The sequence below is a fragment of the Elephantulus edwardii genome, unplaced genomic scaffold, assembly GCF_000299155.1.
Source record: "Elephantulus edwardii isolate Elephantulus edwardi_28Jun2011 unplaced genomic scaffold, EleEdw1.0 scaffold00531, whole genome shotgun sequence".
Lineage (NCBI taxonomy): Eukaryota > Metazoa > Chordata > Mammalia > Macroscelidea > Macroscelididae > Elephantulus > Elephantulus edwardii.
Window position 1 is genome coordinate 128,657 of NW_006400281.1, and position 17,766 is coordinate 146,422.

Here is a 17,766-nt window from a genome sequence, read left to right on the forward strand (position 1 = left end):
AGAGACTACATCTTCAAAGAAAAGAGACTCCATCTTCCACCACCCTCTGTAATCATACTCCTAAGTAAATTGCTGTGAGAAGGAACCGTGGGGTGTTGTGTCCTTATTCCTGCTGGACAGGCAAGGCGCGCAACATTTATCTAGTAAGGGTCACTCCCAAGTATCTCAGTTAGTGGTTGGCTATTATAAATTATACTGCTTTCTTGGTTTCCTTCTTTGTTACTGTAGATGAATCCCACTGAATTTTGGATATTAATATTCTATCCTGTAACCCTACTAAATTGGTCCACTAGTTCTAACAGGTTTTTTGTTTTGTTGAGTCCTTGAGGTTTTCTGTGTGATACCATCTGCATACAGTGAAAGTTCATGATTTGGAAAGTTGCTTATTTGGATGCCTTTTATTTCTTTCTCTTGTTACATTACCCTAGCAAGTACTTCCAATAAAATATTGAATAGAAGTAGTGATAGTGGTCATCCTTGTCTTGTCCCTGTTCTCAAGAAAAATATTTTTAGTATTTCTCCATTGAGAATATTAGTGACTCTTGATTTCGCATATACACTTTTCATTATATTGAGGAAATTCTCTTCTATTCCAGTTTTACTGAATGCCTTAATCAGGAAAGTGTTCTGGATTTTATCAAATGCCTTTTCTCTATCAATTGCTAAGAGCACATGGTTCCTGTTATTTGCTTAATTAGTGTGTTGAATTACATTGTTTTTCTTATGTTTAACCACCCTGGCATACAGTTATGAATCCTACTTGGTCATAATGAATTACTCTTTTTATGTTCTTTTGGATTCTATTGGCTAGAATACTGTGAAGGGGTTTTGTGTCTACTTTTTGTAACATCTTTGTCAGGTTTTGTTATTTGGGTAATACTTGCTTCAGAGAATGTCTCTGGGGGTGTTCCCTTTTTTCTATTTTGTGAAATAATTTAAGTAAAATGGGTGATAAATCTTCTCTGAATGTTTGGTATAATTCTGTCATGAAGCCATCTAGTTAAGGGCTTTTTGGTGGGGGAGTTTTTTATGATCTGCTCAATGTCTTTGACCATATCAATCTGGGTAGGACATGAGTTTCAAGGAATTTGTCCATTTACTCTAAGTTTTCAAATTTATCTGAGTATAGCTTTTTATAATATTTTGATAGAGATTTAATTTCTTCTGGATCTGTCATAATGTCACCTCAATCATTAATTAATTGAGTTATTAGTGCCTTCTTTTTTTCTTTTGTTAACAGTTTGCCAATTTTATTAACTCTTTTGAAAAACCAACTCCTGGTTTATTTCATTGATGGTTTCAATTGTTTTTCTGTTTTCTATCTCATTTATTTCAGTTCTTTTTCTTATTATTTCCTCTCTTCTAGAGGCTGTGGTGTTAGATTGCTATTGTTCTTTTTCTGCTTGATGAAGGTGTTGAGAGAGATCATTAATTTTTATTCTTTCTGTGTTTTTTATGTTTGACTACTGCTATGAACTGACCCCAGATGACTGCGTTTTGTGCATCCCAGAAATTTGGTATGTTGTATTTTCATTATCGCTTGTTTCAAGGAACTTCAAAATATAAAGTCCAATGTTTCAGAGGCTGTCAACATTACGGAGGGACACATGAGCAGAGTTGAAGAGATGGACCACAGAACCAGTGAAACTGAAGACAGAATCATCACCATTGAACTGCTAGAGCAAAAATCAGACTCAAAAAAGAAGGAAAAGGAAGAAAACATAAGAATAATGTGGGACACCATCAAGAAAAATAGCATGTGTATAATTGGAATCCCAGAAAAGGAAGAAGCAAGTAAAGGCACTAAAAAAGTTGTGGAAGAACTACTAGAGGAAAACTTTCGAGGCATAAAGAACAAGAGAATGTAGATAGATAGATAGATATACAGACAGAGATAGAGACAGAGACATAGACATAGACATAGAGATATAGGGATATATATATATTTATATATCTATAGATATCTAGATCTAGATCTATATATCAATCTCAGTGAACACCATATAAATTAGACCCCAAAAGAAAAACATCAAGGCATATCATAGTTAAATTTGCCAGAACCAAAGATAAAGAGAGAATCCTGAAAGCTGCAAGGGAGAAACAAAGAGTAACCTATAACGGAGAACAGATAAAATTAAGTGCTGATTTCTCAGCAGAAACCATGCAAGCAAGAAGAGAGTTGAAGGACATATATCAAACACTCAAAGAACATAACTGTCAACCAAGAATACTGTACCCAGCAAAATTATCCATCAAATATGAAGGACAGATCAAGATATTCCCAGAAAAGCAAAACCTAAGAGAGTTTGTAAAAACAAGACCAGCGTTGCAGGAAAGACTCAGAGATGTCCTTTTTACAGACATACTGCAGAAAGCTACATGGTCCAAAGTAACTAGCAACAACACCAAAAAGAACTCAACAATAGCAATAAAACCTAGCCTATAAAAACAAAACAAAAAAACAAAAACGCTAGCCTCTCAATAGTCACACTGACCGTGACTGGTTTAAATGCATTGCTGAAGAGTAAGAGAGTAGCAGATTGGATAAGAAAACAAAATCCATCAATATGTTGTCTATAAGAGACACACCTGAAAAATGAAGGTAAAGACAGACTAAAAATAAAAGAGTGGGGTAAAATATAACAAGCAATTGGCAACCAGAAAACAGCAGGAGTAGCGACATTAATCTCTGATAAAATAAATGTCAATGTAAAAACAATCTCAAAGGACAAGGAAGGTCATTACATAATGCTTAAAGGGTCAATAGAACAAGAAGGCATAACAATAATAAATATCTATGTACCAAATAAAAGAAATGCAAAATATACAAAACAAATATTAACAAAACTGAAAAAGGAAATAACAATGCTACTATAGTGCTTGGAGACTTCAACACACCCCTCTCAAGAACAGCTAGAACTACCAGAAAAAAAAAACAACTCAACTCAACAGAGATACTGAAGAATTAAACTACACAATAAGCCAACTTGACATCAGAGATATTTATAGGCTAATGCACCCCAAAACCCACAGTATACCATCATCTCCAATGTACATGGAACATTCTCCAGAATGGATCACATTCTAGGTCACAAGGCAAGCATCAAATATTTCAAAAACATAGAAATAATACAAACCATCTTTTCAGACCATAATGCTACAAAATTAGAAATTAATAACAAGAAGATAAAGGAGGGGAAAAAAGCCCATACATTTGGAAGCTGAACAACTCCTTGCTTGAACATGACTGGGTACTAGAAGAAATAAAAAAATGGAATTAAAAAGTTTCTTGAAACAAATGACAATGAAAACACCACTTGACAAAACCTTTGGGAAACAGCCAAAACAGTAATAAAAGGTCAATTTATTGCAATAAGCAAGCACATCAAAAGGCAGGAAAACAGATCATTGAGTCTCTAACCCAATATCTCCAGCAAATTGAAAAAGAACAGCAAGAAATCCGGACACCCTCTATAAAAACTGAAATTATAAAAACTAGAGCAGAAATAAATGAAATAGAAAACAGAAAAACAATTGAAACTCTCAACAAAACTAGGAGTTGGTTCTTTGAAAAGGTAAATAAAATCGATAAACCACTAGCAAAACTCACAAAAGAAAAGAGGGAGAAGACACAAATAATCTGAATAAGAGATGGACCAGGCAACATCACAACAGACGCAACTGAAAAAAAAAGCGAACAGAGTATTATGAAAAACTATACTCAAACAAATATGAAAATCTAGAGGAAATGGACAAATACTTAGAAATGCACAGCCTATCTAAATTGACACAAACCGAAACTGAACATCTGAACAGATCCATTACAAAAGAAGAAACTGAAAAGGTAATACAACTTCCAACCAAAAAAAGCCATGGACCAGATGGTTTGACAAGTGAATTTCATGAAACATTCAGAGCAGAACTGTTACCAATTCTACATAAATTATTTTAGAAAATAGAAGAAGATGGAATTCTCTCAGACTCATTCTATGAAGCAAACATATCTTTGATACCAAAGCCAGGAAAGGACACCAACAAAATAGAAAACTATAGGTCAATATCTCTCATGAACATTGATGCAAAAATCCTGAATAAAACACTGGCAAATAGAATCCAATGATACATCAAAGAAATAATTCACCAAAACCAAGTGGGATTCATAACAGGTATGCAAGGATGGTTAAACAAAGGAAAACAATTAATGTAATTCATCACATTAACAAAGCAAAGAACAAAAACCACATGATCCCATCAATTGATGCAGAAAAGGCCTTTGACAATATCCAACACCCTTTCCTGATTAAAACACTCAACAAAATAGGATTACAGGGGAATTTCTTCAACATAGTAAAAAGTATCTATGCAAACCTGAGAGCCAACATTGTTCTCAATGGACAGAGGTTAAAGGCACTCCCCTTAAGAACAGAACCTAGGCAAGGATGCCCACTATCACCTCTTTTATTCAATATTGTTTTGGAAATCTTAGCGATAGCAATAAAACAAGAGAAGGGAATAAAAGGAATCCAAATTGGCAAAGAGGAGGTAAAATTATCTCTTTATGCAGATGACATGATAGTATACTTAGAAAACCCTAAAGACTCAGCAAGAAAACTATTGGACACAGTGGACCAATTTAGCACAGTGGCAGGTTACAAGATCAACATACAAAACTCAGTTGGATTTCTCTACAGTGACAAAAAGAAAGCAGAGCCAGAACTAAGAAAAACAATACCCTTCACAATAGCTAATCACAAGATTAATTACTTGGGAGTAAATTTAACCAGAAGCACAAAATATCGGTTCCGAGAAAATGACAAAACATTACTACAAGAACCAAAAAGAGACCTTGAGAAGTGGAAGAATATCCCTTGCTCATGGATAGGAAGACTCAATATGGTGAAAATGGCAATATTACCAAAGGCAATTTACACATTTAATGCAATCCCAATACAAATACCAATCCCATTCTTCAACCAGATGGAAAAGACAATCTCCAGTTTCATTTGGAATGGAAAGAAAACTGAATAAGCAAAGCACTCCTTAAAAATAGAAGAATGTTAGGAGGCATCTCACTCTCTGATTTCAAATCCTACTGCACTGCCGTGGTGGTAAAGACAGCATGGTACTGGTATAATGACAGACATATGGACCAATGAAATAGAATTGAAAACCCGGAGATCAGCCCATCTATCTATAGTCAACTGATTTTTGACAAGGAGATGAAATCAGCTAAATGAGGAAACTACAGCCTTTTAAACAAATGGTGTTGGCAAAATTGGAAAAGTATCTGCAAACAACTACAGCACGACCCACACCTCATTCCATATACAAAAGCCAACTCAAGGTGGATCATGGGCCTAGGACTAAAACCAAGGACTATAAACTTCATTAAAGAAAAGCTAGGAACAATGCTAGAAGCCCTAATCCACAACACAAACAGTCTTCCAAGTATCCTGAAAAACCTACAACCAGGAGAAGATAAAATAGATGAATGGGATCTTCTAAGAATCAAATCCCTATGCACATCCAAAAACTTCTCCAACAGGGTAAAAAGGGAAGCCACCAGCTGGGAAAAAGTATTTGGAATGACATATCAGATAAGAGACTTATATCTACAATTTATAAAATACTTGAGCACCCAAACAAGATAAAGGTAAATAATCCAATAGAGAAATGGGCACAGGATATGAACAGACACTTCACCAAAGAAGACATTCAGACACATGAAGAAATGTTCAAACCCCCTAGCTCTAAGAGAGATGTAAATTAAAACAACTATGACATACCATCTCACCCCAGTCAGAATTGCAAAATTTAACAGAACAGCAAGCAACAAATACTGGCGAGGTTGTGGAGAAACTGGAACCCTTATTCACTGTTGGTGGGAGTGTAAAATAGTGCAACAACTGTGGAATGGTGCTTTCTCAAAAAGTTACAAATAGAGATACCATTCGTCCCAGCAATTCCACTACTGGGAATATACCCCGAAGAGACCATAACTGACATCCAAGCAGATATAAGCACATCCATATTTAATGCGGCTTTGTCCACAATAGCAAGGAGTTGGAAACAACCTAAGGGCCCATCAACAAACAAATGGATAGAGAAGCTGTGGTATATTCATACAATGGAATACTATGCTTCATTGAAAAACAAGGAATAAGTGCAATATTATTCCAAATGGGTGACTCCGGAGGACATTATGCTGAGTGAAGTATCCCAGTCACAAAAGGACAAATACTGCATGGTGCCACTGTTGTAAAACAGGACAGACCTTGGGGTTGGGGAGAGGCTGAGAAAGATGGGTTCAATAATGTATACTGCAGTGAAATAGATAAGGGAGAAACCTGTTTAAAAGGGATATGTGATTAGGTATTTTTGTCATGACAGGGTCTAGAGCAAAGGATACATGGTGGAGTGGAGTGGACCTAGGGGAGGGTTTCTAAAACAACGAAAGAATTTTTCTTTTTTTACTTTTCCAAGAGGGTAAGGTACTAGGGGGAGATTTGGGAGGGGAGAAAAGTGCAACAATGAATGAATGGAAATCCAAAGTCTCTGTAAATTTTTACTGAAATTAGTAATAAATTTAAATAAAACCTAAAAACCCATATTTTCAAAGACAAATATGCTGGCAAGTTAGTAAAAAATATTCAAGGGAGTACAAAATAAGTACAATTTTGAAACTAGAATAAGAACCAAGACTTGAAGTCAATTTTCAGCATAAGCATATTATTCAAAGTTACCTTGAATTTCATGTTTTAATTTTATTCTCATTGTAGTATGGGAATATCACAGCTCTGATAAACAATGCTATCATATAGATTTAGAAAGTTCCAGTGAATACCAGGCAGAACAAATAAAAATAAATTCAGTTTCATTTTAATGGAACTGTGTAACGCTAAAGATTAAGAGTAAATTTCAAATGCAGAAAGAAGAAATAGGTTATTTAAAAAAAATGGCTTTAGAGAAGGCAGAAAAGAAACTGGCTCCATTATACTATGTTAAGAAATTAGGCCACAATGAGGCTTGCTGTGCATGTTCTGGGGTGTATGTGGTTTGAACGTCTTGCCAGTGCCGAAGGAAGAAATATGCAACTCTCTTCATCTGTTTTTCCATATTTAGAGCATAAAGGAAATAGGAAGAGTGGGTTTGACAATAAACCAAACAACAAAAATGGAGTCAGAAAAAGAAATAAAAGGTCAATAAAATTGGCAAACCACTAGCAATACTAACAAAGGAAAAGACACAATCAGAGTAAAAGATGAAACAGGCAATATCACAATAGAACCAACTAAAATAAAAAGGCTAACAATGGAACATTATGAAAAACTATACTCAAACAAGTAAGAAAATCTAGAGGAAATGGACAAATACTTACAAATTCACAACCTACCCAAACTGAAACAATCTGAAATTGGACACCTGAACATATTACAAAAAAAAAGAAATTTAAAAGGTAAAAAAAAAAAAAAACAACCAACTGTCCCATTTCTACATAAAGTATTTAATAAAACAGAAAATGATGGAATCCTCTCAGATAAATTCTATGAAGCAAACATATCCTTGATAACAAAGTCAGATAAAGATACCACCAAAATAGAAAACTATAGGTCAACATCTCTCATGAACATAGATGCAAAAATCTTGAATAAAATCATGCCAACAGAATCCAATGAAACATCAAAAAAATAATTCTTCATGACCAAGTAGGATTCATAACAAATATGCAAGGATGGTTCAACATAAGAAACACAATCAGTGTAATTCATTACATTAACAAAGCAAAGAATAAGAACTTCATGATCCTGTAAATTGATGCAGAAAATGCCTTTGACAAAATCCAACGCCCTTTCCTGATTAAAACATTCAACAAAATAGGATTAGAGGGGAATTTTCTCAACATAGTAAAAAGTATATAGGCAAAACCAAGAGCCAAAATTGTTCCCAATGGAGAGAAATTAAAGGCATTCCCTTTGAGAACAGGAACATTATCATCTCTCCTATTAAATATTGTATTGGAGTTCTTATCAATAGCAATTAAACAAGAGAAGGAAATAAGAAGTATCTAAATTGGCAAAGAGGAGGTAAAATTATCCCTATATGCAGATGATATGATAGTATACTTAGAAAACCCTAAAGACTCAGCAAGAAAACTAATGGAAATAGTTGATCAATTCAGCAAAGTGGCAGGATACAACATACAAAAATCAATTGGATTTCTCTACAGTGAGAAAGAGAATACAGAACTAGCATTTAGAAAAACAATACCCATCACAATAGCTTACTACAAAATTAAATACTTGAGAGTAAATCTACCCAGAAACACAAAGAAAATTACAAAACATTATTACAAGGAGAGAAAAAAAAAGAGACCTAGAGAAATGGAAGAATATACCTTGCCCTTGAATAGGAAGACTCCGCATTGTGCTACCAAATGCACTTTACATGTTCAATGCAATCCCGATACAGATACAAATTCCATTCTTCAAAGAGATGGGAAGGCAATCTTCAATATCACTTGGAATGGAAAGAGACCCCGAATAAGCAAAGTATTTCTTAAATACAGAAGCAAGGTAGGAGGAGTCTCACTCTCTGATTTCAAAACCTACTACACTGCCAGTTTGATCAAGACAGCATGGTACTGGTACTATAACACACACATAGATCAACGGAATAGAATTGAGACTCCAGAAATCAGCCCATCTACCTATGGACAACTGAATTTTTACAAAGAGATAAAATAAGTTAAGTGGGGAAATAACAGCATTTTTAGTAGTGTTGGCAAAATAGGAAAACTATGTGCAGAAATCTCAAGCAAAAGCCACACCTCACACCATACACAAAAACCAACTCAAAGTGGATCAAGAACCTAGGACTAAAACCAAGGACTATAAACTTCTTTAGAGAATAGCTTGGGAAAACTCTAGAAGCCTTAATCCACAACATTGTACAGTCTTCCAAACATCCTGGAAAACCTACAACCAGGAGAATATAAAATAGATTAATGAGACCTTCTAAGAATCAAATCCCTATGCACATTCAAAAACTTCTCGAACAGGGTAAAAGGAAAAGCCACAGACGGGGGGGGGGGGGGGGGAAATTTGGTAATTCGACACTAATGTGCCAAATGTGATAATGGTTACTCATGGCAGACAGTATTTGGTGGAGTTTCTGATTAAAACAAGTTTGGAAACAGGAGTGGCATCCACTTCCGAAATGGCTTGCCTATGGAAATTCTATGAACAGTGCTCATGAGTTGTCTATGACTTGACAGCACCTAACAACAACAATAACAACAATTGCATGTCTGATAAGGGACTTATATCTACAATTTATAGAATACTACAGCACTACAACAAGATAAAGGTAAACAATCCAATTGCAAAATGGGTACAGGATGTTAACAGATACTTCACCAAAGAAGACATTCGGATGGTGAACAAACACATGAAGAAATGTTCAAAATCCCTAGCTCTAACAGAGATGCAAATCAAAACTACTATGAGATATCATCTCACCCCAGTAAGAATAGCAAAGTTCAACAGAGCAGCAAACAACAAATGCTGGTGAGGTTGTAGAGAAACCGGAACCCTTATTCACTGTTGGTGGAAGTGTAAAATGGTGCAACCACTATGGAAGGTTGTATGGCACTTTCTCAAAAAGTTGCAAATAGAAATACCATTTGACCCAGCCATTTCACTACTGGGTATAAACCCTAAAGAAACCAGAACTGTCACCTAAGCAGATATATGTACATCCATGTTTATTGCTGCTTTATTCACAATAGCAAAGAGTTGGAAACAACTCAAGTGCCCATCAACAAATGAATGGGTAGAGAAGCTGTGGTATGTCCATACAATTGAATACTATGCTGCATTGAAAAACAAGGACTCATGAAATATTATACAAAGTGGGTGACCCTGAAGGATATTATGCTGAGTCAAGTATCTCAGTCACAAAAGGACAAATACTACATGGTGCCACTGTTGTAAATTGAGACTGCCATAGGGGTTCAGAGGAACCTAAGAAATGAGGGGGTAAATAATATGTACTGCATTGAGACAGATGAGGGATAGAACTATTTAAAAGGAATATATTATTAGGTATTATTTTCACGAAAAGAGTCCAGAACAAAAGCTGCATAGTAAAGTGGACTCGGGGGATGTGGATAGTTAAACAATGAAAGATTTTTTTTTTTCTTTTCAAATAGAAAATGAATTGGGGGTAGGAGTGGGCAGGGAGAAAAGTGTGCAACAAAGTATGAATGGAAGTACAAAGTCTCTGTAAGCTTTCATTAAAACTTCAATTTTAAAAAAACAACGAAAATATAAAAATTAAATAAAAATACAGGTCTCGTTGTCTAAAGAGTAAGGAGTTCCACTGCTAACCCAAAGGTGGTGACTCTCTGGAGGTTCAAATCCACCAGTACCCCTAAGAAGAGAATATAGACTATCTGCTCCCTTTTATTTGGTCTCTAAAAACCTGCTTGAGAGACAGTTTTTTACTTGACTGTAATGAGATAATGATGAGATGAAATAAAAAACACAACATGAAGTCTTCCTTAAATCAAGTAGTCTTTTTAAGTGGAGACAACTCAGACTCATAGTGACCCTGTGAATTGTTCTGCACTATTCTCAAAATCACCCTATGTTGCAGTCACTATTGGAATTCAGCTCATTGGAGTTCTTACTTTCTTGATAAATATCTACTTTTCTAAGCATGATATTTTCCCCCCCAAATACTGACACATCCTTAAGCACACCTAAGAAATGTGAGATGATGTTTCATAATCCTTGCCTCTAAGGACCACCTTGGTTGCTCGCCTTCAAGACAGATTTTCTTGTTGTTATGGCAGTTCATGAGATATTCAATATTCTTTACTAACACCACAATTCAAAGACATCAATTCTTCTTTGATCTTTATTCATTGTCCAATTTTCATATGCACAAATCAAATAGCTTAGATTATTATAAAAAATATCCACCTTGAATATTATGCACTTTTAAAAACTGTGGGAATCCCAGAACATTTAATTGTGCTAATGCAAAACCTGTACTTGGATCAAGAGGCAGTAGTCAGAACAGAGCAGGGTAACACTGCATGGTTCAAAATTGGGAAGGGTGTACGCCAGGGATGCATCTTGTCTCCATACCTTTTCAACAGTATGCAGAACAGATTATCCGAGAAGCTGGGCTCTATGAGGAGAATTGTGGCATCAGGATTGGTGGAAGATCTATTAACAATCTGCGTTATGCAGATGACACAACCCTGCTTGCTGAACTGAGGAGGACCTGATGCACTTGCTGCGAAGGTTCAAGGACTGCAGCCTTCAGTATGGACTGAGGCTCAATGTCAAGAAGACAAAGATTCTCACCACTGGACCAATTGGCAGCGTCAGGATGGATGACGAAGAGATTGAGAGTGTTCACAGCTTCAGTTTGCTCGGCTCCACAGTGAACGCTCTTGGCACCAGCAGTCAGGAAATCAAAAAGCGTATCGCGATGGGAAAGTCTGCTGTTGGGGACCTCTCAAAGGTACTCAGGAGCAACAGTGTCTCTCTGGAGACTAAGGTGCACCTGATACAGGCCATGGTCTTTGCAATCGCTTGTTATGCATCAGAGAGTTGGACAATGACTAGGGAGGACAGAAGGAGAGTGGATGCTTTTGAGCTGTGGTGCTGGAGAAGGGTACTGAATGTACCATGGACTGCCAGGAAAACAAACAGATTCATCTTGGAGAGGATTAAACCAAGCTACTCCTTGGAGGCAAGGATTCTGGGGCTTCGTCTGACATACTTTGGACATGTTGCCAGGAGGGACGGGTCCTTGGAGAGGGACATCATGCTTGGGAGGGTGGAGGGACAGTGCAGGAGGGGAAGACCCTCTATGAGGTGGATCCCCTCTATGAGGTGGATCGATTCAGTGACTGGGGCACTCGGGATGGGTGTGTCAGAGGCAGTGCGGTTGGTGCAGGAGAGAGCAGGGTTTAGGGCTGTTGTGCATAGGGTCGCTATGAGTCAGAAACGACTCGACGGCACATAACAACAATAATAAAGAGATTAAATGGAAAAAAGGGAATTCTAAAGGTTAATTGGGGAACTTCACAGAGATAGTAAGTATATGTCAATGGGAGAAGAGCAATTTTGAAAAGAAGGATGAGAACACAATTTGAAGAATAATATCTCTGAATTGTACATATAAAAATTGTTTCATTGATATGTATCCTGCTGTTTACAGTTTCAACAACCAGGAAAAAATGTTCTAGTGGTATATAACAGTGATGCTTCCATAACTTTGTGAATATACAGAAAACTTTAAGTTGTACCCTGTACAAAAATGAACTCAAAATCAGGCAGTTCAAATCCACCAATTACTGTGTGAGAGAAAAAGATGTAATCCTTTCCTGTGCAATTTATAGCCTCTGAAAACCAACTAGAAGATCATCTATGGGTTGGCTCCACTCAGGCACTTAACAACATGTTAACACCATTAAAATTTACCATCAGCTATCCTTCAAATTTAGTTCCACCTTCCTTTTTCAACTCTACTTGTCATATTCCAACATGAACATCCCACATGTCTCCAACTTCCTAAGCATTAAAATCCTTTGTCACAACACCTTTACACATGTCAATCCTCTTGGCTTCAAAGTACTCCATCAAGTCTCACTTCATAACATACATCATCTGAAACCCCTCAAGAACAGTCACTTTATGTCCCAAATATATGTAATATATTCATTATCCATCATCTCTAGGTCCTTGGAATTTAACACAGAGCCAGGAGATTTCTGCCTATTCCAGAAATAGCAGGTTTTCTTTTTTTAACTATTTACAAATAATACATAAATTCCTTGAGGGTAGACTCTACTCTTCATTGGCAGGAAAATGCACACAGCTAAGGGAGTTTTGGTGACCTGGTGGTAAAAAGCTGTACTGCAATCTCTAAGTACAGCTGCTCCATGGTAGAAGGATGGGCAATATTCTTCCGTGCAATTAACTGCCACTGAAAACTCGCTAGAGGGTCAGCTATGGGTCAGTTCTAACTCAATGGTATACACAACAACAACAACACTCAATAAAAACAGTTAGTTTACAACTGATAATCTGTGGGGAGGATGGATACTCACACTGCTCTTCCCACTCATGCTGCTCCTTCTCACTGGCATGCCTCTGCATCTGGGCCTGCTTCAGGGTCCGGTAGAGCTCTTTGGCCCTAAGTTCTTCCTGGAAGCGGATCTGCTCTTCTTGTTTTTTTCTCTCCTCTTCTTCTTTTCTCTAAAACAGAATGACAGCAGGCGACCTTATGCTCCATAAAGAAGGAAAAGTTGACTTTGTGATTCTGTAGCTAATTCAAGGCTGAAGTCACTCAGGGGAGTGTGCCAATAGTGTCCTCCATGTCTCAGCCTCTAAATACGAGAACTTGCAGAAATTATCCCTGACTGACAAGGCCAAAATAAGGATCAAATGGCTGAAATACATGAAACAAGGTTAAACACATTCCACAAAGATGAGCTGACAACTGTTGTGTTCTTCCCCCCTTCTCTCTCTCTCTCTCTCTCTCTGTAATTCATGAAAGTCAATCAAGCAGAACATAATTATAATTTAACTGAGATTGTTTACAGCTTCCATTTTCTTGGCTCTACAATCAACACTCTTGGTACCAGCAGCCAGGAAATAAAAATAATTGCATTGGGAAAGTCTGCTGTCAGAGACCTCTCCAAGGTACTGAGTAGCAACGATCTAAGACTGGGGACTAAGATGTGACTGATATAGGCCATGGTCTTTGCAATCACTTGCTATGCATCAGAGAGCTGGACAATGACTAGGGATGATAGAAGGAGAATTGATGCCTTTGAGGTTTTGTGCTGGAGAAGAGTATTGAATATACCATGGACTGCTAGGAGAACAAACAAGTTCATCCCAGAGAGGGTGAAACAGGACTGCTTCAAGGGGGCAAGGATTTTGAAGCTCTGTCTCACATACTTTGAACATGTTACAAGACGGGATCAGTCCTTGGAGAGGGACGTCATACTTTGGACATGTTATAAGGGGATCAGTCCTCGGAGAGGGACAACAAGCTTGGAAGGGTAGAAGGACAGCACAGGAGAGGAAAACTCTTGATGAGATGGATTGATTCCGTTGCTTGGGTAATGAGGATAAGCATGTAGGAGACAATAAGATTGGCAAGGTATAGAGCAGAGTTAAGGGCTGTTGTATATAGGGTCGCTATGAGTAGCAAGCGACTCGATGGCACATAACAATTACAATGCCACATTATTTCAGAGCGAGATAGTTTGTTTGGGGACCTTGAATGTCTCTTATTTTTAAACTCCAAAATCATTGAATGTGGAGAGTGTGGTGTGCCTTCCTCTACTTTACTTCAGAAGTCCCACTGGCTCAATGGCCACTAACAAAAAGGTGGTGAGTGCAAACTCATCAGTCTCTTGTCAGGAGAAAGAGGACACAGTCTGTTTTTTTAGTAAAGACAGTCTTGGAGATTCTAAGGGATAGTTCTTCTGTGTCTGACAGGGCCACTAGGAATTAGAATCCATTTGACAACAATAAATTTGGGGTTAGATTTTTATTTACTTCAAACAACATGCATATACTAAAAGGATCAAATAGATCTAAAGACTTGTCTTGAAAACAACAGTAAAAAAATCCAAAGCCGTTAATTCAGAACTGACTCAGGGCTAACTTACAATTGGATTTCCAAGGCTGTATATTGCCTTAGAAGGGATTTCTCATCATTCTTCCTTTGTGCAATTTTTTTCAATTGCTTTAGTTGTTCATTCAGGTAGTTACGTCCATACTGATTAGTCTATTAGAAACATTACTGACTTCATTTTTAACACTCATATTTCATGTGTGTGTGTCTGTGTGTGGGGGTGGTGGTGGTGGTGGTGGAGTCACGCACAATTCATAGAAACCATATGAACAAAACGTCTGAAGCCTTTCTGTAACTATTATCATTTCTCAAAGTTCATAGAGTTTTCAGAGGCATGTTGCTTAGGAAGTGGATGCCACTCCTGCTTCTAAATACACCCCCCCCAATACTTCTTTCTGGTTCTTGCATAAACGTACAATGTGTTTAAATCAATGATCACAGTAAATTTAATTCATTGCAAAGCTGAGTAAGATGCTTACTTTCAGCAGTACTCAGAAGCACATTTTCAACTATTTAATATCAGTGAGTCACGCAACATATTACTCGTCTTTTAAATTCACATCATTTTTTTCATTCTTTGTAATAAAAATAATAATGCAAATTATAGTTAATGGTTTCTTATATTCAGGAACATAAAACTTTTTTCTTTCACATTTTTATACTGTTTTTATTGTTGTGTACTGTCCAGTCAAAACTGACTCATAGCTTACCCTCCAGTGAGTTTTCTGAGACAGTTAATCTCATGGGAAGAGATTGCCTACCCTTCTCCCGCAGAGCAGCTGGTGGCCTCCAACCTTGTGACTTAAGGATTGCAGTGCATCTTCTTGACACTAGGCCACCAGATCTTCCTGGGTTTTTTGTACTGTTGTTGTTATGTGCCATCAAGTCACCTGTGATTCATAGCAACCCTATGTACAACAGCCCTAAACCCCACTTGGTCCTGTTGCCAGTTTCACTGTCTACAACACACCTACCTTGATTATCCCAGTCACGGAATCAGTCCACCTCATAGAGGGTCTTTCTTTCCTGCGCTGTCCTTCCACCATCCCAAACATGACGTCTTTCTCCAAGGACTGGTCCCTTCTTGCAACATGTCCAAAGTATGTCAGATGAAGCTTCAGAATCTTTGCCTCCAAGAAGCAGCCTGCTGTAACGCTCTCTAGGATGAACCTGTTCGTTTTCTGAGCAGTCCATGGTATATTGAATACTCTTCTCCAACACCACAGCTCAAAGGAAGCAATTCTCCTTCTGTCCTCTCTGACACATAGCAAGTGATTGCAAAGACCATGGCCTGTGTCGGGCGCACCTCAGGCTCCAGAGTGACACCATTGCTCTTCAGTACTTTGGAGAGGTCTTTAACATCAGACTTTCCTATCACAATACATTTTTTAATTTCCTGGCTGCTGGTACCAAGATTGTTGACTGTGGAGGCAAGCAAACTAAAGCTGTTAACAATCTCAATTTCTTTACCATCCATCCTGATGCTGTCAGTTGGCCCAGTGGTGAGAATCTTTGTCTCCTTGATATTGAGCCGAAATCCATACTGAAGACCGCAGTTCTTGACCTTCTGTAGCAAGCGTTTCAAGCCCTTCTCAGTTTCAGGAAGCAGGGTTGTGTAATCTGCATAACTCACATTGTTGATGAATCTTCCACCAAACCTTATGCCACACTTCTCATACAGCCCAGCCTCCTGGATAATCTGTTCTGCATATATAGGTTGAAAAAGTATGGAGATAGCACACATTCCTGGCATGCATCCTTCCCATCATTGAACCATGCAGTGTTTCCTTGCTCTGTTGTGATCACTGCCTCCTGGTCCAAGAATAGGTTTTGTGTTAGCACAATCAAGTGTTCTGGAATTCCCATTTTCTCAGAGTCAACCACAGTTGGTCACACAGTCAAATGCCTTGCATGATCAATAAAGCACAGATAGACATTCCTTTTGTACTCCCTGCTTTCAGCCAAGATCCACCTGACATTAGCTATAATACTCCTAGTACCACGACCCCTTCTAAAGCCAGCCTGCACTTCTGGTAGTTCTCTGTTGATGTTCCAGTTGGTTTTGGATAATCTTTAGCAGAATCTTGTTTGCATGTGATATCAATGATACTGTTCAATAATTTCCACACTCTGTTGGGTCACCTTTCTTTGGAATGGGAACAAATAATATATCTCTTCCAGTCAGCTGGTGAAGTGGTTGTCCTCCAGATTTCTTGGCATATCTAGAGCAGCATCTGTTAGTTGAAATACATCAATTGGTATACTATCAATTTCTGGTGCCTTTTTTTTTGTTACTAAATTAAGAATTATTCTATCTAGGAGATGAAAAGTGAATTTTCTCAAATTTCTTATTTACAAACTTCTGCAATTAATCAAGTAAATATATTTTATTATAAGAGAGTGTACAGCAGTTTCTTCAAAGATATGCTCTAACCTCTCAAAAACAGTAACTCCAGTCTCCAGTTTGCTCCGGTGTTGTCCCAGCTAAGGCTTCCTGAGATGGAAAACTTCATCTATCCTCATCTTTTCTGGTTACTCCCTCATTTTAAAGCAACACATCATATTGAATAATTCTTAGGGAAGGACATATAGACATTTTCTGAGTCTTTTCTTGTCCTGCAGTGCCTATTTTGCTACTCTCAAATGCAAATACAGTTTAATATAAAATTTTGGGAATCAATTTCCTGCAGAATGTGGAAGACCTTACATCATATTTCCATGTCCAATACTGCCACTCTGACCCCTATTGTTCTGTATAGATGCTAATTTTTCTCTTTGGCAGTCTCTCAGGTCTCTATTTCACTCATATTCTAGACTTTCCCAAATGGTGAACATTCATGTGGATTTTCTTTCATTCTTTGTACTAGGCAAGTAGAATGCTTTCGATCTGTAGACTTACATTCACATCTTCACTTAGGATTTCTTGTTGTTGTTGTTATGTGCCGTCGAGTCATTTCTGACTCATACCGACCCTATGCACAACAGCCGTAAACCCTGCTCTATCCTGCACCAATTGCATTGCCTCTGACACACCCATCCCAATTACCCCAGTCACCGAGTCAATCCATCTCATAGAGGGTCTTCCCCTCCTGCGCC

The 17,766-nt window shown here is 37.6% G+C and overlaps 1 protein-coding gene across 1 annotated transcript in view; it reads right to left on the bottom strand.

The window, feature by feature from the left end:
- SH2D4B (SH2 domain containing 4B) overlaps positions 1-17,766 on the bottom strand; it is a 295,071-nt gene that overhangs the window by 99,978 nt on the left and 177,327 nt on the right. Inside the window, exon 4 of the mRNA XM_006903190.1 lies at positions 13,130-13,277. Coding sequence (XP_006903252.1) covers positions 13,130-13,277 — 148 coding nt within the window. The remainder of the gene's footprint in view (positions 1-13,129; positions 13,278-17,766) is intronic.